We start from the raw sequence: 25,562 nt of genomic DNA, 5'->3' as shown, positions 1-25,562 counted from the left end.
TCTGACCGACCACAGCTGATACATGTCAAACATTTACCTTGCCTCCGCAGGGCGGATAAACAGCCATTCTGAGCGGGACTTGTGTTTCAGGAAGTTTGCTCACCGACGAACAACATAAAGAGACCCTCTGAGAAACTTAGGCCTATTCTCAGTGGTTCCTCTTTCAGCGTCTCTTAACTAATGGAGATTTAATTTATAGAAACCTTTATCTGGGCATCTTTAGCGCTAAATGTCTTTTAACTGGTGTTTCAGGTGAAGCAGAAAAAAAAAAAACCTCTCAGCTCTAGGCGTGCTCAGTATATTTTCTTGTGGTAAAATGTTCATATGGCGTCAAGAGCTGCTGATTTGCTGCATTCCTTTGTCCCTGCAATGGGTGGTGCTCTCCACCCTGGAGGTTCGACCTTTTTATATGTGGGGGATATTTGGAGATTAAAGGGCCCGTATATCCGCACCTTAAGGACAATTACAGCCGACCGCACAATGTCTTAAAAACCCGGTAATTGAACAGGCAGCTAATTATATTTTACATTCTTGAATTCATTCACGTCCAAAAGCGATGGCGGGCTAACCAGGTTGGGGCTTAGATGAGGGCGAAAACACAGCTAAAAGATCCTTAGCCTTTAGCTCCTTTCTTGTTTTTTTTCCACCCCGTAATTTGACGCTTTTGGTTAAACAGTAACTCTGCGGCGAATCGGCGAATGTGCAGGAAGCCTGTTAAGTTTTCCCGCGGCCCTGACTCCCGTCTGAGCCGTGAGCTGCAATGATAGAGCGTTTAATTAGCCTGACACCCCTTTGTTCTTTTCATTCGATTGGCTTCTGTAACAGCAGGCGAGGAATGCCGGGCCAACAATGGCGGCAGAGCTGGCGTGAGAAAAGGCAGGCTACCAAAAATATCTCTGACCATTAATCAGCATTTTTTTTCCCCCACCTTGACCGGTCATTCCTTTGGAAATAATGAAACCAAATAAAAAAAAGAACAAACCTGACTTACATTTTGGTTTTTAGTCAGTCTTACAAACATGCCTTCTTGCAAAGAACCAGAACCCCTTCTACTTTACATAAGAACCAAAAGAATCTAATAACCTATGTTTAAAGAAGCGGTTTTGAACAGAAAAAAAAATGAAAAAAAGAGCTAAATTGATTATATTGTCCAGTTTGTGTGATGAAAAGTTTCACTGGATCTCAGGTGAGGAGCTTCCTTTGTCACGTGACGGTTGTGTGACGGGTAAACAGAAGCATGGGCATCCAGGCCCAGCCGGAGCCGGTTCCCCCGGCAGGAAAGCCGCGCGCTTCATGCGGAAGCTGTCAGAAACGCTCTCATTAAACGCCAATAAAGAGGGGCCGCAGAGACATGACTGCAGGGGCATTCTGCGAACACCTGGACGATCGCGGCGCTTTGATGTGGTCTCTGGGAGGACGGTCCCGCTGACTGGCTGCTGTGTTATTACTGCTTCTAATGGGACAGCGGGAGGACGGGCCCTCTTATCACACACACGCTGCCTTTTCCTTACCTCCCCTCTGTTCTCGCCTCTCATTAAAAAGTCACACTTCTTTCCCCGCGTCCGACACATTCCCTCTGACTCCTTCGCACAGAAATATTGTAAATGAAATTACCATACAACTCAGAATCCAGCCTCTGCTAGAAGATTATCTGGGAATTTTTCAGCTCATGCTGATTCACAGCGAGAGCTAAGAATGCAGGCGTATCATTCATAGATCTTTACGGGATGCTGTTTAATCTCATTGAAACAAACAAAGCAAACTACTCAACCCAGAGCAGCTTTTTTTAGCGAAATCTCAAATTGAATTCCCATCGAAAAACGGTATTTAAAAAGACTGCTTCGGATAATGTGTGTTTACGACAAACCACCTTAAATATCTGCAAATAACCTATCAAGAGACAAATGAGCTTAGTATGTGTTTTTATAGCAAGCAGCTCCTCAACGCAGACCAGAGCGGGCTTGTTTGTTGTTGTCAGGACGAGCATAAAGCCGACTGTGAACCAAAGCAGTCAGGAGAAACAGCTTTTTTAGTGTTTAGGACTGTGAGAGGAAGCTGGAGAGCCTGCAGAGATCCCACGCATGCATGGGGAGATCATGCTAGCCAAGATTCGATCCTCGTTGCCGCAAAGCAACAGGGCAACTCTGCAACTGTGCAGCCGCGCGTTCAGACATTAAATAACTAGACAACATGGTATTGGTAAACTTATTTTTATGTGAATGTGTGATTGACGAGTCTTGTGTAATTGCAGAAGAAGTCTAGACATTTGAAATGCAAAGAAAAGCCCTTATTGATGAAGCTAACGTTATAAACAATTAACGTCTAAATGTGTGGAGTCAGCTTGCCTTTCTTCCATTGTTTGTTTCACGTCATGTTGTGATGAAAAGCCCTTTGGAGGGGAGATCTGGCCGTAAAAACAAAAGGAAATTTAGAGGCAGGCGTCGCAGACTGAATGTCAAATCATAAGTTAGACATTCAGCCAGACTTAAATTTACTAGCATATCTGTTATTTTAAAAGTTCTGAATGTTTTGTTGATGAGGTTGTTGTTGTTTTTTTTTTTTTTTTACGGTAGGGAGGCAGATCTGTTCCTCCTGGAGTCTCGGAGGCTGTGGGCCGCTGAAGAGGGATGGCTGGAGTTTGACATCACGGCGACCAGCAACCTGTGGGTGATGAGTCCGACGCATAACCTGGGCCTGCAGGTCAGCGTGGAGACCAGCAGTGGTGAGCGGCTCAGATGAATGCGCAACACGTTGTTTTTCTAGACCTATAGACGAGCGGATCTTCAAATCTTTAACCCATCGTCAGTTTGGCGGACACACGTCCTTTTGACAACGTGAACCGCAAACAGAATACGAAAGCGTCCGCCTGTTCGAATGGAACTGGGCTGTGAAGCGGATCTAAGTGTCGCCCCTTTCTCCCGAGCAGGGCAGACGGTCAGCTGTAAAGACGCGGGACTCGTGGGACGCGACGGCGCGCTGGAGAAGCAGCCGTTCATGGTGGCCTTCTTCAAGGTCAGCGAGGTGCACATCCGCTCCGCCCGCTCCGCCGGCGGAAAACGCCGGCACCAGAATCGCAACCGCTCCACACAGACCGCAGAGGGATCCAGAGGCTCGGGCCAAACAGGTCAGTGCGCTAAAACCTTCGCTTTTATGCAGAGGAGGCAGAAAGACACAAACCGAGCTCAAAGGAAACCTCCGCGGACGCATGAGTTATGTCCAGCCGGCAGCTCATGCTCGGTCTGGTTAAAGTATTTCCTTTTGAAGGACTTGATAAATTAGACCTGACCTCTGCAGGATCTCTTTGTAATCAGACTCTATTAGACTGAAACTGTAGCTCAGGGATGACGGGCTGGATTCCCCCCCCCCCCCCCCACTGCAGCGTCCCCATAAGGATCGAAAGGAGGTTGAATATTAAACCTCCTTCGAGATTTATGAAGGGGATTTCTTTTGCTGGGAGGGTTTGGATGTAAATTTGAACTCAGAGAAGCTGAATGTTTATTGCAACAAATTGGGTTTATGCGCTATAGAGGGAGGAGAACATTACGTGAGTGTTTGGTTATCATAGTTTACAGAGCCTTGTGAGATAAGATTTTATGTTATAGAATGACATAAAACGGGACATTATTGCGCTGAGGAGGGAAAAGATGCATGCTTTTTAAACTTAAAGAGAAAAATCAGAAAACTGTGACGTGTGTTTGTATTCAGTCCCCTTCATGCTGATGCCTTTAAGTCTGGTTTCAGTCTACCTGAAAACACAAGGCAGGAAGAAGGTGCTCTGGTCAGACTTCTAAAATCCCTATAAAAGTTTGTGTGAAGCACAAATCCTCTTGCAGGGCAGGTTGGGTCGGCTTTAAAGTGGGTGATCATTGTGAACGGGGCTCCTAAACATTCAGTGGCTTGTCTTGACAGGTGACCTCATCGTTAAACTGCACTCCCGTTCGCTCCTCTGACTACTCACAGGGTGATGTAATGAGGAAGGATAATCCTCATCTTATTAGCTCTGCAAACGTTTCAAATTAAATCAAACCGTAACACGCCCACCTTTCACCTGCTGAGAAATTGTGGGCCAACAGTGCGGCGCTTAAAGCTAAGCCGCTGCTGTGAGGGCTCATTGTGCGACTGAAGCCGGCGCTCAGTGGGCCTGCTGTTAATACTGGTCTGATCCCCGCCTAATTTGACTGATGAACCGTCATGCGACGCATAAACCTCGGCAGCGCAAAGTGTCGGATCCGAGCAGCGCCTGCAGGCAGGAATTAAGGAGGGAGCTGTGTCTCTCCGGCAGAGAAATCCCTCCAACTCAACTAAGCAATCGTCTGATTGGAAAAGTGCATGAGTAATTCACGTGATTCAGCTGGAAACGAGTTATTTTGCCCTGATTTGATGCAATAAATACACAATAAAGTCAGAAAAATGCATCGTATGGCTGAAAAGAAGATGCTACTCTGTTCATGAAAGGTCAAACTCATTGTCTGTATGTGACTTAGCTGAAACTGCTGATAGTGGAGCAGTTAAAGGAAAACCGAGAACGATGATACTGAGCATCGTCTTCAGAGACAAATTGTGGACGGGAAAATAATACTGAGGTTTTATTTTAACTTTAGTGAGATCAAATACCTTTAAAGAAAACTAAAACAGTCATTAAAAACAAATATGTTGGCATCAATGTATAAATACCTGTTATCTTCTCTCTCAGACCTTAGACCCGCCTTGTACTTTAACCAGCCTACGGTACATAGGGGTGTAAATCAACAGCTTTGTCACAATATCATGTTATATCGATTTGTTTGGAAGACCATTTGCAGATATAACAAAGTCTGTTACGATTTGCTGCGATAGACTCGCCCATTGACAGCTGGAGATAGGCACCACCACCCCTCACAACCCCAGCAGGGATAAGTGTGACGAAAAATGGATGGATGGATGGATGTTACGATTTCAGATTGAGATTTTCATTTTGCATTGATGTTAATTGGATCGTTAATCTTTGAGTCGATATATCAATGTTGATCGACACATTTTTACACCCCTAACGGCGTTAAATTGATAATTCTATACAACCTTCCAAGACACGGCATTAATTAAGAGCCTAATCAGAGAATAAGCCAAAAGGCCCATGGAGGAGCAGCAGCGATCCACAGCTCAGGTAGAAGTATCGTTTGGCAAGGACAAATATCAATATACAGATCTGGCCTTTATGCTGGAAGAGAGAGCCTTTATTGAAATAAAGCCACAAGAAATCTCACATCAAAATAAAGTGAATAGAATTGGTATGGAAAAAGCACAACTTCTCTCTAACGAATTACAATTAAACATTTAAATTTTAAGTTAATTCAATTAAATGTTATTGATTTAGTGCCAATTCTCAACACATGTCATCTCAAGGTACTCTACAAAGTCAAATTCAATGAAATCATCCAGAGAGGTTGGTCAAAAAGTTTCCTATCTAAGGAAACCCAGCAGGTTGCATCAAGTCTTAACCAGCAGCATTCACTCCTCCTGGAGAAGCATAGAGCCACAGGGACAGTTGTCTGGATTGTTGATGGGTTTGCAGCAATCCCTCATACTGAGCATGCACGTATCGAAGTTAACCTGCAATTAATCATCAAGCACATCTTCCTGTCACTTATTCAGAAAAATGTGCACAAAACCCTTCCTATGGCTCATTATGTGGCTGTATTTAAATATCACACTCAGACTGCGTTCACACTGCAGGGAAATGAGACCCAAATCCAATCTTTTTGCCCATATGCAACTCATATCCGTCTTTTTCACAGCAGTGTGAACGGCCCAATTCCAATCTTTTCACCCTAAAAAGAAACTGATTTGTGCCTCTTCCATATGTGGTACTAATTCGGATACGTATTGAATATTTTTCAAAGCATCCGCTGTCTGAACGGTCATGTCACATTTCACCCGTCTTTCACGTCACTTTCCTGTCTCTGACTACATCAACACACACTAGCAGCAGTTAGCGCTCCAAAGAAGACCAAAGGTTAATAGCTAAGCTGCTTTCTTCTTATCTTACTTCATTTTGCTATGATATAGTCTTAATGTTGTCGGCTCCCATTGCTCGACAGCTTTTTAATAATAACAAGCAGAGAAGCTGGCCGGTATCCTCGTTTTTTTATTTTTTCAAAAAAATTTTTTTAAACATAACTTTGTTGAACACCTCTGGAAACCATTATGTTCACCATTACTTCCATAAATAGCGTGCAGCTCTGTGACGTCTCCTTCTGTTATCTGCGCACACGTTCAGACAGCAGTATGACGGCGGTCGCATTTAAAAGTGATATGAACTCCCACCTCAAAAAATTTTTTTATTTTAACATCAAGACCTGCAGTGTGAACATAGCCATAGAGTTTTGTCTCCTTGAACTCTCTGATTATAGAGCTACCTGTCTCTTCCTACGGCTGTCCAAAATAAGTGCACATGTTTGCAGATCTTGTAATAATGGATCAGCAAAGTACACGCGTGCTTCTTGCAGCAGAGCTGTGTCACGTAGCCCGTGTCACAGAGCTGCAAATCGAAGCTAACGATTAGACCGTAAACATTTAAACATCCGTATCCAAAATCTGTCTGGGTCAGCACTGCAAATAGAACCTGCTGGCCGGCTACCTGGGAAGCAATTTACCTCCGCTTCGCTTCGCCTGCTCTGTTTAATGGCTCCAACATCTGCACGGTAAACAGATGTATTTGTGGGACAGGTTGGCGTTGTACTTCACTGCTGCTCTCTGCAAATAGTTTGTTGGCTCTGTTTGTTTAGCGCATCTTCAGTGGCTTTCTCCGGAGGCTGAGCTAATGCGAAAAACAACAAGGTGGAAGTTTAACTTTGCAGGTTTTCTTGCGGAGCAGTGAAGTTGGAGCGTACGATGGCACGGTATTGAACTCGTGCAGCTCCGAGTACTCCTCTGCCAGGCTGCCACCCCTGCTTTCAAGTCAGAATGGCTTCGAGGGAAACTCATCTTGGTGTTCATAAGCAAACAGAAACCTGTAGTTTGCTTTTGTTTCCCTGTTTGTTTCAGGGGGATGAGGACTATTCGAGTAAAGCAAATCTCTTTAAAGATATTCGCCAAGGACGACGATTGGTTAAAAATGCACTTTACATAACCCAAAAGATCGAGACCTCTCTGCCTCGCCACTCGGCACGACTGGGAGTGTAAATATTTAGATCTTACACAGGAAGTTGGGTCCCCCCCGCCCCCCCCACTCCTCGCGATAGCCATGCGTCAGTGGCCGGCAGGGGACTGCTGGGATTGGACGGGAGGGGAGGAGCCGAGAGGAGTTCTGGCTGGCATATGGTTTCAATACCGCATCACTCACTGCTGGGATGAGGAGACGTCCGCGATGGATGGGGAAGGTCCAGCCACCTCTCTCTGTTTGGTACGGAGCTCCAGTACATCAGTTCAGAGCACCACAGATCAAACTAAAAGAAACACGTCGCATGAAATTCTCCCTCACACCTTTTTTCTGAATAGCATTGGGTCTAAGGCCTGGAGGAAGCAACGTGTTTGTTTTTCATTACCAGCATCCCCTCAAGCGTCCATTCAGGTGCGCTCCAAAACTTCAGCATGAGTGGATTCATGCTGTGTTTTCTAAAAAATAACATCCTCTTCTACCCAAACTGCAGACTTTTGACCTGCTTGATCAAAAAGCCTGGCCTAGCTTTACTTTTTTTCCCCATTTCATTTCACGTAATTACCTCACAGAGTCTTGTAGGTGAAGACTCCAGGCCACAAACTTGTTGGTCAGCAAATAAGGTTGGTTCCTTGTGCTTTATGCTCTGCTGGAGTCTTCACTTGACCACTAAACAAAATCCACTGTAACCCAGTTGCCTAATTATTAAACGGACTACATTTGTGAGCAATTAAATCTTAAGTTTGTTGAGGAACCTGAGCGTAAAAGAAATCGGCATCAGGAAGACCAGGGAACACACCAGGGATAAAGTCGTGGTGAGGTTTAAAGCAGGGTTAGGTTATAAAACCGTATCCCAAGCTTTAAACGTCTCACTGAGTAAATCATCATCTGTAAATGGAAAAAGTAGAAGAGCTACAAACCAACCGGGACGTGGCCATCCACCCAAACTGACAGGCCGGCCACGGAGAGCATTAACCAGAGAGGCGGTCAGGAGGCCCGCGGTAACTGTGATGGACCGCATTGAAAAGCAGGACGACTCACAGGAAATATTAGAAAAATAAGGTTTTCATTTTAACCTAAAAACCTATATTTACAAAAGAAAAATAGAATGCTGAGCTCATAGGAGAGGTCAAAGAAACAAAACTACAGCAACAGAACTAAACCTAACAAACCAGCTGCCTGCACAGACAAAGCATAACTGACCTAACAAAGAAATGACACACAAGGGTTTATATATAATGGCTGATATGACCATTAAAACAGAATACAACTAACTACAAAAACTACACAGTACAGTTAAGTTTGTTGATTGAGTGAACTCACAGGAAGAAAATCAAAAATATCAAACTTTAAATGCAAATCTTTAGCAAAAAGGTACATAAGAAAATACAAATCCCCCTCCAGCAGGAGCTGGTGGTCCAATCATCCCCTCCATGTATTTAGGTGCTCTGAGCCTCGGCCACCATCTTTTATTTGGGGAAACTGCCAGAGATCATGGAGGGTAAGAAACAAGGATGAAAACTGAGTTGGTAAAAATACATAAGGAAACTAAATTTGTAGGACAAATACACTTAAAGCAATCAGTAAACCCATTATTGTCATTGTAAATGTACAAACAAGAAATGAAGGTGCCCGAGAGTATCTAACTTTCCTGTAGTGTGGCCATCATAGTAACTATGGCAGAACCTGACAATTGGACCACTATTAGTCACGCACTCCACCAATCTGACCTTTATGCAGAGTAGCAAGGAGAAAGTTGTTAAAAAAAAACAAACTTAAGAGGGCCTGACCGACGTGTCTGTGGGTTCTCTTCAGATGTGATTGTGCTGCAGTCCTCTATAGAGACAGTGAAGCACTTCCTCATGGGCCCTAAACATAGAGTCCACAGAGAACTGGTCTAGATCAAAGCTCATTTGTGCGTTAGAATGACCCGCCCAAATCCAATCCAATCACGAGTATGTGTCAAGACTTAAAGCCTGATGTTCACAGATGTTCTACATCCAGTCTGACTGAGCTTTAGCTGTTTTACCGAATGGGCAAAAAATAGAAATCTCATCTCCAGACGAGCAAAGCTGATAGAAACGTGACCCCCAATCTCTGTTTGCAGAAACGGGGGTTTCCACGAAGCGTCGACTCCGTGAGGTGGAATACTATTTGTAAAGCTATGTATGCTTTTTTTCATGCATGTTTTGGCTACCTCTTGGTTTGATTACAAAAAAGACTTTTGTTTTATTTGAAAATCCTGGCCTTGAAAAAAAAAAAAAAGGAAAAAAAAAAAAACCTTACTATCGAACACGCCGTTCACCAGAAGACTTGATTGCCCAAACTGAAACGCTCGAGAGGTTTTTGACCTTTCCTTTGCCTTGTTCAAAGTCTTAATGTGTTGGATTTAAAACAACACGTGAGATTAAATATCTTCCAGATGACCGAAGAGGACCGAAGACGCCAGATAAATTTCCGCAACACTGGTTTTGAAATATTGCCCTGATTGAAAGTGTAATAAATCATTTTTTTTTTTGCTTCTGGCTTTTTTTGCCAGAAAAAGGCACACGGTTAACACGGCGGCTGATTAATAGACGGTTCTGTTTGCCTGTGCTGTCTTCTTGAATGCGCGGCTGTCGGCTTGACGCCCGCATACTTTTGACTGAGAGCTCCTGCGTACCTCCCCGAAAGAACAATGCGACACCTCTAAGGCTAATTTGACATGCAGTGGGTGCGGAGGTAACGGGGAGGTAACGGGAGTCGGGCTGGGCCCTCGGCTCCTGGCTGCGGGGGAGGTTAACAACCATCCGGGGAAGGAATACCGCGTCCCCGGCGCAGCCCTGGCGGCCTGTAATTAGGTGTAGGCAGTCATTAGCTGCGCAGCTAAAAGACTGACCAAGCTAACAGTATCGCTTAAAGAATTATAATAACACGGCGCTCAGCCAGCTGTGTTTTTTCATCTGTCACTCCTTTCCTCCCTCCCTCCGCCTTCTCCTCCGCTCCGAGCTCGTTTTGTTTACCGTCGGAGTAATTAGACATGGCGGAGCTCCATCGCAGGGTTTAATAACCTCCGTGATGAAAGACAGGAAGAAAGATAAACTTCAGTCGAAAAGGTTGAAGGGACGGGGAGGGAGAGAAAGAAGAAGAAGAAAAAAAAACAGAGGAGGAACGTCAGAGACAGCGGTGACGATTCCTCCTTTCATGTCTTCACGGCTGCCGTAGGGCTTTCTTGGCGTTTTTTTTTGCAGCATAATGGTTGGAGACGCAGCGGCCTTCTCGGGGCTGAAACAACCTTTTATGTCACCGAAAGCTAACGCTGCGGTCGCGCCATCTGAAACGGCACCCCGCGATTCTTCTATTTTCGGAAGCAGCTCGCGATAAATATAATTTTACCGCTTTTTTTTTTTCCAGCACCAAAAGACGGGATGGTGGCGTCTCATGAATGGCGGGCTTTGTGGAGGCAGGTTAATATCGGTTTGCAGTTTTTATCAAGAGTCTCGCTTTGAGGAAGCGTTCTGTGTTTCCTCAGCTATTCAGCACGCAGGGGTGGGAACCAGCAGCCCCTGCCTCTCCTCAGTGAATTCAATGGGAATTGGGGTTTTTTTTAGTGCAGGGTTTCTGGAGTCATGTGGTCTAGCAGGATGTTTGTATGCACAGAGACACATTTCCAGGTTAAACACAGGTAGGCAAACGGCTCTAATGCGCCACGGTTTGTATTCACGTTACCATTTTTATTAAAGGAAATCCTTTTTTTTTAACAGGAAGTTCAAATATTTAGCCTGGCTATAAATCAGGAAGAACAAGAAACTATTGTTTATGGTTTGTTTGTTAAGCTCATGTGTTAGTAATATAAGTCGGCCAGCTTCATCTAGCCTGGGAAAAGACGTAGAAAAGTGGACTTTCTTACCCTAAACCTTATATCCAATTTTTGCTTAGCCAAAATATGAAACCTCAGGCTTGGTTAGTACATACAAAGTGACAATTTTTCAACCCCATTTAGATGTCATTAGGTGTCTCCATGGAGACTTTCATCTTTCCATCACTCTTAAGCTATGTTTTCACATAATTTAGATGGAAAGCAACATCACCTTTTCTATGTCTTTTTGACAAAAAGCTGTTTGGAGTTTTTTTTAAGTTCAATTTGATTGGCCAAATACAATTCCTGATTTTAGGTTGGCAAAATGTTAGTCAATGATTAAAAGAAAGATTGCGTGTACATTTTTTTCAACATCTTTAACAAAAATAAAATATAAACAAAAGAAATGACTGTATCTTCCCCTTTCAGAAACACATTTTTGGATATGTTGGCTGTAGGTATTGTAAATTTAGAGTCATTTAATGCACATTTATGTCATGAAAACCCTGTTTTTCCTCATAATATCAGTGGCTGTGCTACACATTTTTGGGTACATGTTTAATAAAAAGAGGTCTTGGTGACACAACAGTATGATAAGAAATGTTTGACTATTTTATCATCATTATTATTACAGGTGACATTTTATTTTTTACGTCCTTTAATTTCATTTATTTGAGTTTGTTGCCATTGATGAGGTTAGTGTCACAGATTGCTGCTGCAGTCTCTGGATATTTTTGGCGGTAAATAAAGAATACCTTTTTCAGTTTTTTTTTTTTTTTAAAGAAAACTGAAATTTCCCAAGAGGCTGCAAACATTTCCTAAGCCTTCATGTTTTATGACAGATTAAGGCTGAGAGTTCAAAACGAGGAAACCTTTCTGAAATCTAATCAGCCTTTCTGTTACTTACCGAGATCTATCTTGTTCCCAGAGGAAGCTGGATTTAAATCACCTGCTGAAGCAGAAACCTGCGAATGCCTAGATACCTCTGTAGAAAATACAGTTTCTGTTTGATCAGCCTCCCAGATATTTTATGCTTTGGCTAATTTGCAAACCCATTTATTGGCATTAAAACATCTATTTCTCTCTGAATGGAAAACCAATCAGATTCCAGACATGGAAACCAGTATGTCAAGGCTGCTGATTGGCTCCTTTCTATTTCCCTATATTCAATAAGAACCAGTGTCTGGTGTATAGTTTGTCCTTAACTGAAGGCGGAGAAAGAAAAAAATAATAACGTTTAAATAAGGTTTCAATTTACATATTGAATTTTTTTTCTGCTACCTGCTCCATTGACAAATCTTCACTACCAGCCTTACTCTGATGAGATACAGCTCTGTGAAAAAGTAATCGTCCCCTTATTGACGTCATCCGTTTTTGCTCTTTTCTCACACCGAAATGTTTCCGATCATCAAACAAATTTTATTGTCAGACAAAGAGAACCAGAGTGACTACTACAAAGTATATTCTTGTAAAGGAAATGAAACACAATGATTCACAAATGAAAGGGAAAAAAAAAAACATGTCGCCGTTGAGAACCTCCACCCAGGAAGTCACGAAACAATCTGGAACAACTTCTAAAGCGCAGCAGGCCTTGTTCTTCTCAGTCAAGATCATTTCTCATGATTCAACGTCTCACATTTGCACAAAAAACATCTTTATGATGCCCAAGATCAATTGGGAGAATATTGTGTGGTGTGGACTCATTAGATGACAGGGAGACGGTTTGGAAGGTTTGCAGGCTGTTTCGTCTCGTTTCAAAGTAACGGTATATCAGAAAAAGCAGCATCGTACCTACAGTCAATGACTTCTGCTGCGAGAATCCTGAAGGAAAACGTTCAGCCATCAGTCGGTGACCTTAAAGCTCCAGCACACCAGCAAGTCCAGCAGCAAATGGCTGAGAGGAAAACAAAATAAAAACAAAATCAAGGTTGGGAAATGCCAAATATTATATATGATGTTATATTCCTGACTTAAATCGTGCTCAGAAACACCCCACGTTGGCCCTAATTAAAATAATTCTGCAAAGAAGAGTGGGCCTGACGTCCTCCACCACGATGTGAAACACTGATTGCCGGTTATCACAAACACTTGATGGCAGCTGTTGATGCCAGGAGGGACCCGGGCGTTTATGTTGGTTAGGCGCAGTTACTATTTCACTAAGTGCCAGGTTAGCTGGGCGGCACCTTTTCTATTTATTCACATTCACTCTGTCTGATTTGAAAGTGCATTTGATGATATAAAAACATCCAGCGTGGCAGCCAAACACCCAGTAAGCTGTGTTTTTTTTTTTTTAACCAGCGCACTAAATGCTGTTTGCGTGTCGATGGACTGATGTTAAATGAAGCAGCTGTAGGACGTGAGGCTTTTGGTGTGAGAGTCGTAATTGGTGCTAAAAAAGCAACAACGTCTCAAAAAGCGTGAATGATTTGAAGCGCTGGGGGAAAAAAATTCCATTAATTATGCAAATGTCAGAAATTTCAAACCAGACGCAACAGCTACTGTGCTAAATAATGACTCAGGCAAAACATTCAAACGGCAAATATCAGATGATTAAGTCTTGATTTTCAAGTGATTATTTAAAGATAACCAGTCATTTTTGTTAAGCACAAATACCGAGTTTGTGCATGGCCAACGCTGATGTGATATAGCATCATACGTGTAGCCCCTTTTTCCTGTTCCTCGCCACCTCTCCTCTGTCAAGGAAAGGGAAAAGAAATGAATGGCGGCCTCATGGGAGCCAGAGCTCGGCAGTAGCTGTGTGGCATTAAATTTTTACAAGCAGGAAGGGGAGATGTGGTTTATGGGCACCACAAATCTGGGCTTTTACACTCAATGAAAAGCCCACAGTAAATATCAGCTTTATTCCTCTTAAAGAGCCCCACAGACTGTAAATGCTGATTGCTTTGAAGGCCAGGAGGTGCAAGGAAAACGTGTGGATGTGTAAGAAAAAAATGAGCGGGCTGCTTGCTGCGAAGCCTGATCACCTCTGCAGGCGTTTTCGGATGCTAAAGCGTGTTTATTTGGGACTAAAGGAATTTAGGATTAAGATTATTTATGGGTCGGGGGGTAAGGGGTAATCTGAGCTTGTCATTTAAATGTATACTGCTTTTTGCATGAAAACAAATGTTATTCTTTGGGGTTTGGACCCTGATTAGCTGATCTTTCTTCATTTAAGTAATTAAGGATTTTAGCAACAACAAAAACAAATTGCTTTAATTTGTTTGAGAGTACATGCTTATATTCATAATCAAGACACAATGAGACATCAATTTAGGTCTCTTAGCACAAACTGGAGGCCACAACATATTTCCTGACCTTGCCACATCACTGGCTTCCGTATCAGCCTTGTGATTGATCTTATTAGGGAGCCTCTGCTGCTGAAGTCTGATGGGCGTGCAGGCAGCACCGCGGCTTCCTCCACCCTCCACCCTTGGCTGTGATTTGACCCGGAGCTGAAAGTCACGCGTCATAAAGCAGACCTGGATGAAGGAGCAGGGGGTCGGTGTGAAAGTGTGTGTATAACATGGCTGTGAGCGCTTTAAGGTAGTGAATATTTTACAAGATTTTAAAGCACCACGTATTGCACATTACCTGCAGAAGCCGAGGGACCTGCGCAGACGTTTCATTGCCAAAGTCCGCATGGATGATGCTACGTTGGACCGTACAATGTCCTGCAAATGTACCATCCTTATAACTCTGTTAAGTCAAGCTGGTTTGTATAGCACATTTCAGCAGCAAGGCGGTTCAAAGTGCTTTACATCATGAACACATCCTAAACACATTAAAACAATCACCGGTTGTGAGAGCAGTAACAAACCTTACATTTTATCAAGTGAAAACATCAATCATTGTTCCTGTTATTATGGGCTTGATTTAAAGGAACTCAGTGTTTCGTCTGTTTTGCGGTTTTCTGGAAGTTTGTTCCAGATTTGTGGAGCGTAGGAACTAAATGCTGCTTCTCCATGTTTGGTTCTGGTTCTGGATATGCAGAGTAGACTAGAACCAGAAGACCTGAGTGGTCTGGAGGGTTGATACAGCAACAACAGGTCTTCAATGTATTATGGTGCTAAGCAGTGCAGCGATTTATAAGCTAACAGAAGTATTTTAAAGTCTATTCTCTGGGCTACAGGGAGCCAGTTTAAGGACTTCAGAACTGGGCTGATGTGCTCCATCTCCCTGGTTTTGGTGAGCAGCAGCATTCTGGATCTGTGTGATTGATTTGTTTTGAGCAGACCTGTTACAAAGTCAAACCAAAGAAGTCATTTTTGTGGTTGCGTTCTGGCTGTTTGCTTAGGGTCGTCCTGCTGGAAAGTGAAAATCCTTCACAGTCTGAAGGCTTTCAGGGCCTCTTACAGGTTTGCGTCGGGGATCCCCCTTTATTCAGCTTCATCCATCTTCACATCAACTCTCCACAGCATGATGCTGCCACCACTGTGTTTCCTAGTAGGGATGGTGTGTTTTCAGACCAATGTGCGTTGAGGCTTTGTTTTTACACCACGCAGCGATGCTCGTTCACTTTCAGTCTCGCCTAACCGGATGAGCTTTTTTTCCCACGTTCGCTTGTGGGTGAACCGGAGAGTGGAGGTCTTTCAATAGTCCACCCATGCTGCCACCGTCAGATGAAGGTCAGATTTCTTGATCCCGCATGTTGGTCATAATTTTCCCGTCTAGAGATTTTCCTACCTGAGCTATGGATCTCTGCAGTTCCCCCAGAGTCAGCATGGTTTTCTTGACTGCTTCTTCTCATTAATACTTTATTCTGGACTTGTCTGCTGTGTTCCTCAGCCTTCATGATACTGTTTGTTCTCTAACGTTCTCTAACAAACCTCTGAGGCCTTCACAGAGCAGCTGCTGAGAACAAAAAGCAAACAGCTGGACTCTATGTACGCATTAACGGACATCTGAAGGCAGTTTCTCTTGTTTCTGTTTAGGGGTATTAGAGTAAAGGAGGCTGTATATAAATGCTCAACACAATCTTTCAGCTTTGTACGGACAAGACACAAGAAAACAAAATTTTCCTTTTTCGCAATTATGCACTACTTAGTGGCTGTAATGTGAAAGGAAGGGGAAAGTTTAAAAGAAACCTTTTCAATGCACTGCCTCAATAGATCAACTTTTTCCGTAGTACCTTAGTCCTGATCGTGGGTATTTCAGTCCAGCCGTGTATTATTCCGGTCTCTATAAATGCCACCTCAACTTCTAATCAGGTCAGCCAAGTTTCTCAGCCGGTCGGTTCTGTCCCTTCGGCGGAGCCTTTTCCTCTGTCCTTGGATGTTTCCTGTATATAAACACTGTACGCGGCATAGCTGCTCCTAACAATGCAAAGCCAAGTGGACTGTTGGTTTGAATATTTATAGGGAAAAACGGTCATATTGTGCAGCTGCTGGTCCAGGACCAGGCTGTGGCCTGCAGTGGGGAGCTTTTCCTGCAGTAAAGCTGTTAAAGCCATGTGCTGTCTGCCGCGGAGGATGCTGGAAGGTCACTCGGTCCGCAGGGAGGCAGGAACCAACACTTGACCCCGCGTTTATTGCCGGTGAACATGGAGCCACGCATGCAGAAACATGAGCGACGACACGGACGCACTCCTATACGGCAAGCTGCGTGTTTCCACATCAGCCGACAGCCAGTGAACGGCCCTTCCTATCGGAAAGGAAGGAGCCATAAACCGGGGAAACACCTGACTGTGGCCGACGCTTACAGCCGGCCCTTTGACCCCACCGCAGCGCTCCCTGCTGTACTTTGTCTCACCTTTAGCTTCCTGCCTCCTGTAGCGTTAACTCAACCACACAGAGCACACCCAGATTCAGCTGCTGTTTGAAAGGAGGAAGGAAAAAAGTCATCTGGATCACCCTTGTTTTACCATCCAAGCACCCCGCAGGGTCCTCCTCACCGCCTGTTTCAGGCTCTTCAGTCTCAGATGAAGAGTGATGAATCCAACTTCACGTGACACAAGTCCAGCAAACACACAACGCCGTCAGGAGCGAAATTAACGCGGCTGATGAAATCTGAAGGCAGCCGGCTCTGGGGGAATTTAAATTACAAATCTTTAATGAGTAGCTGGTGTGGCCTTGGCCCTCAGACACATAAACACGGGGCCGTTTGTGTGCATGTGTGTGTGTCACTGTTTGTTATCCACATGTCACTGCTCATGAATGATGGACACTGAGACATAAGGCACCAGAATCAATGACCCGTCCATAACTGAAGCGTGTTTGTTTACACTGTCTGTCCGTGTGTGTGTGTGTGTGTGTGTGTGTGTGTGTGTGTGTGTGTGTGTGTGTGTGTGTGTGTGTGTGTCTCCTTGCCACTCCAGCTGACCAAACAAGGCAGGCGAGTTGGTGAAGTGAGTGGGTGGCTGTGACTGAGTGACAAATCTCAGACTGGGCTCTGACTCATGCCTCCTCTGACAGACACACTCAGGGGGAAACTTTGGAGGATAAAGATATAAAACATCCACTTCCAAACATGGACAGCTAATTTGTTCTTATTTTATATATATATATAAAAAAACAAGTTACATTCACCTGTTGGATTATGCACACACACGTTTTTTTTTATTTTTTATCGAATAGAAACAGTTTCAGTAAGGTTGCATGGTTGCTAACGCTGTTGCCAGGCAGCAAGAAGGACCTGCGTTTGAATCCTGGCCTGGGGTCTTTCTGCATGCTCTCCCCGTGGATGTTTGTGTTCTCTCAGGGCGCTCTGACATCCTCCCACAGTCCTGAAACGTGGCCGCCAGGGTTAGCCAGTGTCTTCAAATTTCCTTTAGGTGTGAGTCTGTATGTTTCTGTGTTTCCCTGTGATGGGACCCGTCCATAACCCAGCCTCGCACCGGAGACCCTGCAAGGTCACGCAGGTATAGCAGGTTAGAAGGTTCAGCAATTTCAGCAATATTAGCATAATTAAATAACATGGTAACTAAATATTTGATTGTAATTAATGTAATATAACTAAGCAATTAAGCAAAGCAAAAAAGCCCAAATTATCGGTGAAAACAAAAATGGCATAAAGAACCAAGAAGATGCAACATCTGCATCCGGGATGAGAACCAGGACCCTGACCTTCATCACAGAAGGCATCTTTTTCTACTCCGTGTCCTCCCTTTGGAGTTGCATGATGAAATCCTAAACCCAACAATCAAATCAATAAGAAAAACAGGACAGAGAAGGCTGGAGAGGCAGCCGCTGAATCCTCCTTTGGAAAGTCTGTGTCACCATCTTGACTTCAGCGTGGTGATCACTGCCAGCAATGACCTCTTCAACTCCCAAAAACCAAAAAACCTGTACCTGTCTGCCCCGGCGCCTGCAGGATGGAACAGAGATAATTAGCAACGAGCTGCATGGCAGGAGAGTCCATAAACACAGTTGTCACTGTCTCACCACTTGCGCTTAGGCCAAATATTAGCTGACAGTGGAAAATCCAATTAGGCCCGCGTTCAAAATGCCTCATCCAGCGGACGGATGTGAAGCACGTAGCGCGCACAAACGCATGTAATGAGTCCTGGTGCCTGCGCTCTGGTTCACGCCCTCGCCGGCTCCTCCACCCAGAGCATGACACGAGTCCACTTGTGTTTTTCTTCTGCGCTCAGACCCAGAGCGTAATGTTTGTTTTCACTCTGTTTAATTGTGTTTTACGTCATCATTCATGGAGGGAGGAGTTTTTTTTTTTGTTGTTGTTGCGCTGAGATTGCTGAGCCAAAGATGTCAAAATCCTGTCATGCAAAATCCACGCGTGCTTCAATCGCATTAGGTTTGATCTTTGTGAAGTTTCCTGAGGATTTCTGTTCTTTTCGTTTTGCAGATTACAACAGCAGCAATCAGAAGACGGCGTGCAAAAGACATGAGCTGTACGTGAGCTTCAGAGAGCTGGGCTGGCAGGTATTCTCATCTTTTAAACACTTTAATGAAGTTCTGCCGTTTGCTGACAATGTTGCTGTGGTATTCTTTAATTTTTACCGGCTAGTTAAGTACACTAAAATGTGGTTTAGCAGAGAAAATGAATTACCTTAAACCTTTTTTTTTTTTTTTTAAAAAAACTCAATGAGTGCATTTTTAGGTGGACCCTAATCATAGAAAAATTATCTGTATCGAAAATCTTGTTGCTTCATGCACATTTTTGTATAAAATGAAAAAGGCATGGAAAATGATTATTTTTGGTTATGATACCTAAAAATTAGATAATTTGGTAGAGTATGACTTTTTTTGTTAGAAGCATCAAATAAATAGTAATTTATTTTTATTTCAGAATTTCTGGCACAGCCAAACTGACTAAAACTACTGGGCAGGCTTAGACTTCCTGGCTTAAACTTACCGGACCAATCACAGCGCGGGAGGCGGGAGTTTGCAATGTGTTGCTCTTAGCGCCATAATGCAGCAGCGCTTTTCTGTAACCCTAAAGATGGCAGCCGCAACAGAGCGATGTCTTAATGATGGCCTTTATTATGTCCTGAATTAGCTGGATATTTACAGTATTTCATGATGCCTAATGTTTCGCTGACTGCAAAAGGACGACTAAAACAGAACGTGTCGCTTGTAGTTTTGCCTCAGATCCGTCGTTATCTGATTGGTTCTAACCTGTTTCCGCTGACCCTGTTAGCCCCGCCCTGGTCCCGCCTTTAAAATGGGGCTCTACTTGTTGCTTTCCACACTGGTATGCCGTGCTTACACCGTAAATCAGTCTGGCTGGCCAGGCTAGCAATTTCCAGAATTAGAGTTTTGTAAACTACTGTTGAATTATGGTGTTGAATGCGAAGCAACACGTAAGTTTTTTGTCAAAAAGACATTGTTTTATACGATTATCTAAAACTGCAACTCAGTCAAACTACACTTGCTCACTTGTTTAGCTTCATGGGTATCAAGCAATCACAATGAGGATATCTGAGGTTTTTATATACCTGTTATTTGAAGCACTTATAATATAAATGTAAATATGCTTATTTGAGTGGTCTATCAAGAAAAAAAAAAGCCATCCAAACTAACCTGGCCCTTATCAAGAAATTAATTCAACTGTAGTTGCTAAAAGATTTAGTTTAGAAATCGACCTTATCTACGTATATTGTAACCAGATCCAGATATATCAGTCTGGATATGGTTACAAAGCAATTTCTAAGGTTTTGGGACTTATGCTAATTACGGTGTGGTGATCACTGCTTGTGATGACCTCTTCAACTCCAAAAAGCAAAACCTGCAGCTGTCTGCACATCTGCCGTAAAATTAGCCCAGAATTTCAGAAGAAGACCATCATACATAAACACCGTGGTGTTAATGTGATGGTCATGGCTGTTTGCATGAACTGGTTAGCTCGCCATAATTGATGTAAATGGATGATTAACAGTTTTACTTCCTCGTTCCAACTGTAAACTCAAGCTCACATGGATTATGGAGAGAACAATGACTCCAGCCACAGTTGAGTGTTTCAGAAAAAGTAAATCGAGGTTTTGGAGTGGTCTGGTCAAAATCTGGACCCTCCGATGTGGCTGAAATAAAACAATAAAAAGCAAAACAAAAACTGTGGACCACAATTCAAGGTTTATTGGCAGGTATTACAAAGGATTGATGTCAGTCGTTGCTCCCAAAGGGGGCACAACCAGTTGTTGGGCTTAGGGGTAACTTCTTCCACATTGGGCCAGGTGTGTTTGGATAGCTATTTTCCTTTCCTTAGGTCAGCACGTTGAATTTTGTAGTAGAAAGAAAGAAGAAGAAATTCCTAATACAAACGTAACGCTGTAACTTAAGCCAAAACTTTGGGAATCATCCTTTTGTCTGAGGCTGTATTTTCACAATACTCAATAAACAGTCCAGTTAAATCATTAAAATGTATTTCAAACAAGCTAAAACCAATTAGTCATAATACTGGTGCTAATAAGCATGTTTTGGTCTCTTCTTGCCTTCTAAGACAATAAACGAGGTTCGTCTCTGTATTTATTGGAGAATTATGTGCAGCGTGATGAAGAAATACCACTGACATGGGACAAAAATGTATACAAATAAAAAACTAAGCTCTGGAAAAGTCTTTATTTATTAATCACTGCACTAAATAGGAATCCATATAATTAAGACAGACAAGGTCCCTCAAGACAGTCAGACCAAAACCAGCTGGGAAACATGGTGCAGCTGGTGTAGGAGGGCCTTATATCAGCTCTCATTAAGCGCCGCAGAGCGCTCACACAAGGTTATACGAAACTGCTCCTAACAAGCCAGATTAAAATAGCGCGAGAGTCAGATATACAGCGGCGAGTGGGCGCAGACCCAAATGTCAGCCTGCAGGTGTGTGAGTGTGTGTTTGCAGGGGAACGGTTGAGGAAAAGGGCAGAGATCCATTCATCTTGTCTAACCTGCCGATCGCCGTTGACACACCACTGACATCTAGAGGAATAATGCAAGCAATTACTTACCTGGGTCTACACACACACACACACACACACACACACACACACACACACACACACACACACACACACACACACACACACACACACACTGCTTCAACAATGAACTGCCATTTCAAAACGAACCAAACCTTGAATTATACCTAATCACTCAATCCAGCTTCAGAAACAGATTCATGTCCCCACAGGATAGGCACGCAAAGAGGGATGTGAGAAACGATGTGGTGACACAAGGGTCAGTAGCTAAAACAAACAATCAAAGCAAGTCAGAATCAGTAGCTAAAACGTGCTGATAACTCAAACTCAGACAGGAAGGAAGAGAAATGTTGCTCCCTTGAGCGACGCGGTAGAACACGTCCAGGACTTCGTCCTCCGAAACGTCGTAAACTAAGGCGTAGAACATTAACGCCGAAACTTTACTTTTGTAAAGCCAGAGCATTCTCACTGACCAAATAGCTATAAAACAAACTCTAGGTATTCCAGTTGCTGCTCAGAAATAGAAATAACCACAACTGCAAAGCGAGACGGCGGTGCCACATGCAAACTAAGTTGGTACGTGTCTCTGCAGGACTGGATCATTGCCCCAGAAGGCTACGCTGCCAACTACTGTGATGGAGAGTGCTCCTTCCCCCTGAATGGCCACATGAACGCCACCAACCACGCCATCGTGCAAACCCTGGTAGGACTACCTCGATCCGCTAAATCCACATGTGCACATGTGTGTGTTTCGTCTGAAATACACACTTTGTTGTTGTGCTCATATAACTCCGGATATACAGTACACAATACTATTCAGAACTAACTTCCACGTATTTTACCTAGATTTCATGTGCGTAGACCAACACAAAGTAGTGAACATGGTTTCCAAATGTATCACCTATTTCATCTATGAAGTTTTTACTTAATAGTTGAGTTGTGCATTTGTGTTTAGTATCCATGGGTCAACCGTCTCTCACTGGATCTGCGAGTATGTTGTGGTTCGACTCTTAACAACGTTGCACATTAAATGATTTCTGCCCATTCCACTTTGCACAACAGCTCAGTCTCAGTCAGACTGGACGGAGAGAGTCTGTGATCTGGGACTTTTAACTCCTGCCACAGATTAGCCATTGGATTTAGACCTGGACTTTGACTAGGCCGTTCTTACACACAACCGTTCTTTGCTGTAAAGCATCCCACTGTAGCGGTGGCTGCATGTTTAGTCTTTAGCTGGTTTTCTTGCAGGATTGGCCGGCATTTAGCTCAAGAAAAAGATTTAGCTGAAGAAAAGCGTCCCCGCAGCATGATGCTGCCACCACCACGTTTCAGCCTCACAGAGCAGCTGTGTCCAAACTGGAATTAATTAACAAACTGAACATACTGACTTTCTAGGAGTTTATCTCTCAGGACATTTTGCAAACCATGTATTCCCTTCAGTCCTGCGCTAACCTGACTCTCGCCAGATGGATGTCGTTCTGCTGAGCTCCACGCGGCTGAGCTCTTCGGAACGAAATCCATCTGGCAAGAGTCAGGTTAGTCCTTTCTGCTGAAAGGTGACGGAATTGAAAACTTTTCAGTGGGTGAAAAAGTATGTGAAAACATATACGATGGGCAAAGAGAAAATCCTTTATTTACTCGAAGCATGAAGTTTGAAATTTGGCAAGGTTTACTGGGCTGTGAAAGAAGTATTCACCACTTACAGATTTCTTCTGTTTTGGCTTTTTTATCACACGGAAAGCTTTTAGATCTTCAAACAAATTTTTATATCAGACAAATGATCAAATTATGATTTCATTTATTCAGTGAGTAGAGCCCTACCCCGTGTGAGAAAGCAATTGCCTCATGAACCTAATTACCGGTCATTCCACACTGGGGTCACCGACCACCATCAGGTTGTTTTAATGTCTGGCTATACGTCTGGGTTTTGGCCCACTCCACTTTGCAGAAGTGTTTTCATGCAGCCTGATTGGAGTGTTTTTTCAAGTATAAAAGAGCAGTTTAAGATCATGCAACAGAAATTGAATCAGATGTAAGTCCAGCCTTTGACTAGGCCCCTCCAAAACCTTCATCACTCTGAGGTGGATTTGCTTGTATGCTTTGAATTGTTGTCCTGCTGCACCGCCCATGTGTACTGCAGCTCAGGTTGGTTTGGATTGGTTCTCTTAATAAAGTAAATCATTATTTAAAAAAACTATTTTTGGATTTAATGAGTTTTTTTGTCTGATATTAAAATTAGTTTGACAGATTAGTGTGACAGAAAACCAAAAAAACTGAAAAAACAAACGTAGGGGAGCTTGCTATTTATGATGTGCCTTATGACAAAGAAGCCTCTGTATGCTGCATACAGAGCTGTAAATAAAGCATTCCCCATATTTTCCAGGTGCACCTGATGAACCCTGAGAATGTACCCAAGCCGTGTTGCGCCCCCACCAAACTCCACGCCATCTCGGTGCTCTTCTTTGACGACAACTCCAACGTCATCCTGAAGAAGTACAAGAACATGGTGGTACGCGCCTGTGGCTGCCACTGACACCAGCCGGGACCGGTCGCTCCCTGTTGGGCAAGACTCACCACAGTCGGACTCCCTTTTCATTTCTGCCCCCCCCCCCCCAACCCCACTCCCACCCCAGCCTGGAGGTTAGCGGGGTCGATTTCAATAATCAATCCACCCAGTAACATGGGGACGAGGAGGAGATCAATACCAGCCCGAGAAGTGACTGCATCTAACAGGCGACTTCTCTCCATTCCAGCGTTGAGCCGGCCTCTTTGTTAGCCGCACACTTCAGACTTCACCTCGTGGACTTTGTGTGTCTGAGAAGAGTGTTTAGCTTGTGTATCGTGTGTTTATTGAACTGTAAGAGTGGAAGCCTGACAGGCGGATCTGTTGCGGGACCGGAGTGCTGCTTTCTTTCCTCATCTCCTCTCTGATGGAAAACGCGGCGGATCAAGTCCCCGAGGAGACGCAGAAGATCAGTTTCGCTGTGAGGCCAGCCCGATCGCCCGCTCTGCCCATAGAAAATCTACGTTTCAGAGAGTCAACTAGGCCAGTGGTAACTTTGCAGCAAATGTTAGCTGACGCGTCAGTCAGTACACTCATATTTATCCTCCTTCCTACTGTATTTTCCTCGCAAGCCATATTTACTTTCCCCAAAAATATAATTTGGACTCAACCAAAACGACCGCGTTCTGTTTTAGCAGCGGACTCCTCCAAATAATGCTCTCTGTGTCAATATTTGCCAGGCGCGGGCCGAGATGCGATTCTCCAGGCTGGTTCAAACACGGTCCGTGTTGTTGCCAAACTCCTCTGTTTTTCTGCAAAAAAAATAAAAAAAATTATAAAAAAAAGAGGAGAGAAATTCAGCCCTTTTAGCCGCCTACACGCCACAAACCGTCGTTTCTGTTTTGCTACACCTGCAAAGCTCACAAACACGTCTAACCCCGACAAGGGATTGTGGGGGAAAACATTTACAGAGACTAAAACAGACCGTACACGAGGGCTTTGCTTCTGTGACCCTGAGAGCGACACTATGCTCAGATTTAGCTGCAGTGCCTTCCCATCTGAGCCTTAATTAACGTGGAATATTTAAGAGAACATATTTGAACAAAGAAAAGCAAACCTTGTATCCAAACCAGTTAAAAGTACCCTTTGTGCCTAACCGATCTTAAATCTTATATACCTCTGGAAAGCTGCTGTTTACATTTGTGATCATGTTAAGACTGTTTTCTGTAAATACGTGTACATTTTCAGCTTATTTATTGCACCTTTTATTGAGAAAACTCCACATTAAAGCCAGAAATTGAACAAAAATATATATACAAAATTATTTTTGCAAATTTTATTATGAAATCTTGTTACAATTTGCTTTTTTTTTTTTTTTTTTTTACAAAACCTTGTGGGTAGAGCACAACCCATGGCCCATGAAAAGACAAAATATATACTTCTGTCACCGGACTTTTTTTTTTTTTAGACCCATGTGCTATTCATAAAAAGATTACTGACATAAAACAACAAAAAAAAAAAACTGCTGTGTTTGTCCGTTTGTGAACCTGGGATGGACAATAAAATGTGTCCTGCGTCACATTTCTCACATAACCAGGGTTAGGAGCAGAAACGCCGACACAGGCGGGTTTGTTTTCTACACTGTGGTTCGTCTCTGATCCATTAAAAAAGAAAAAACAATGTCGGTGAAGCTAATTTCTCCAGACAGGACCGTTTTATTTAT

General features: G+C 43.5%; 1 protein-coding gene across 1 annotated transcript in view; it reads left to right on the top strand.

Annotated features, from left to right (window-relative positions):
• The window catches only part of bmp6 (bone morphogenetic protein 6), a 69,758-nt gene extending 44,413 nt beyond the window's left edge, over positions 1-25,345 (top strand). Inside the window, exons 3-7 of the mRNA XM_036124873.1 lie at positions 2,574-2,722; positions 2,927-3,124; positions 18,774-18,850; positions 21,929-22,039; positions 23,720-25,345. Coding sequence (XP_035980766.1) covers positions 2,574-2,722; positions 2,927-3,124; positions 18,774-18,850; positions 21,929-22,039; positions 23,720-23,869 — 685 coding nt within the window. The 3' untranslated portion in view covers positions 23,870-25,345. The remainder of the gene's footprint in view (positions 1-2,573; positions 2,723-2,926; positions 3,125-18,773; positions 18,851-21,928; positions 22,040-23,719) is intronic.
• Positions 25,346-25,562: the final 217 nt, after the last annotated feature.

This window comes from Fundulus heteroclitus, chromosome 21 (genome assembly GCF_011125445.2).
Source record: "Fundulus heteroclitus isolate FHET01 chromosome 21, MU-UCD_Fhet_4.1, whole genome shotgun sequence".
Classification (NCBI taxonomy): domain Eukaryota; kingdom Metazoa; phylum Chordata; class Actinopteri; order Cyprinodontiformes; family Fundulidae; genus Fundulus; species Fundulus heteroclitus.
Note: the sequence above shows the minus strand (reverse complement) of the source record. Positions and strands in the feature narration are given on the sequence as shown.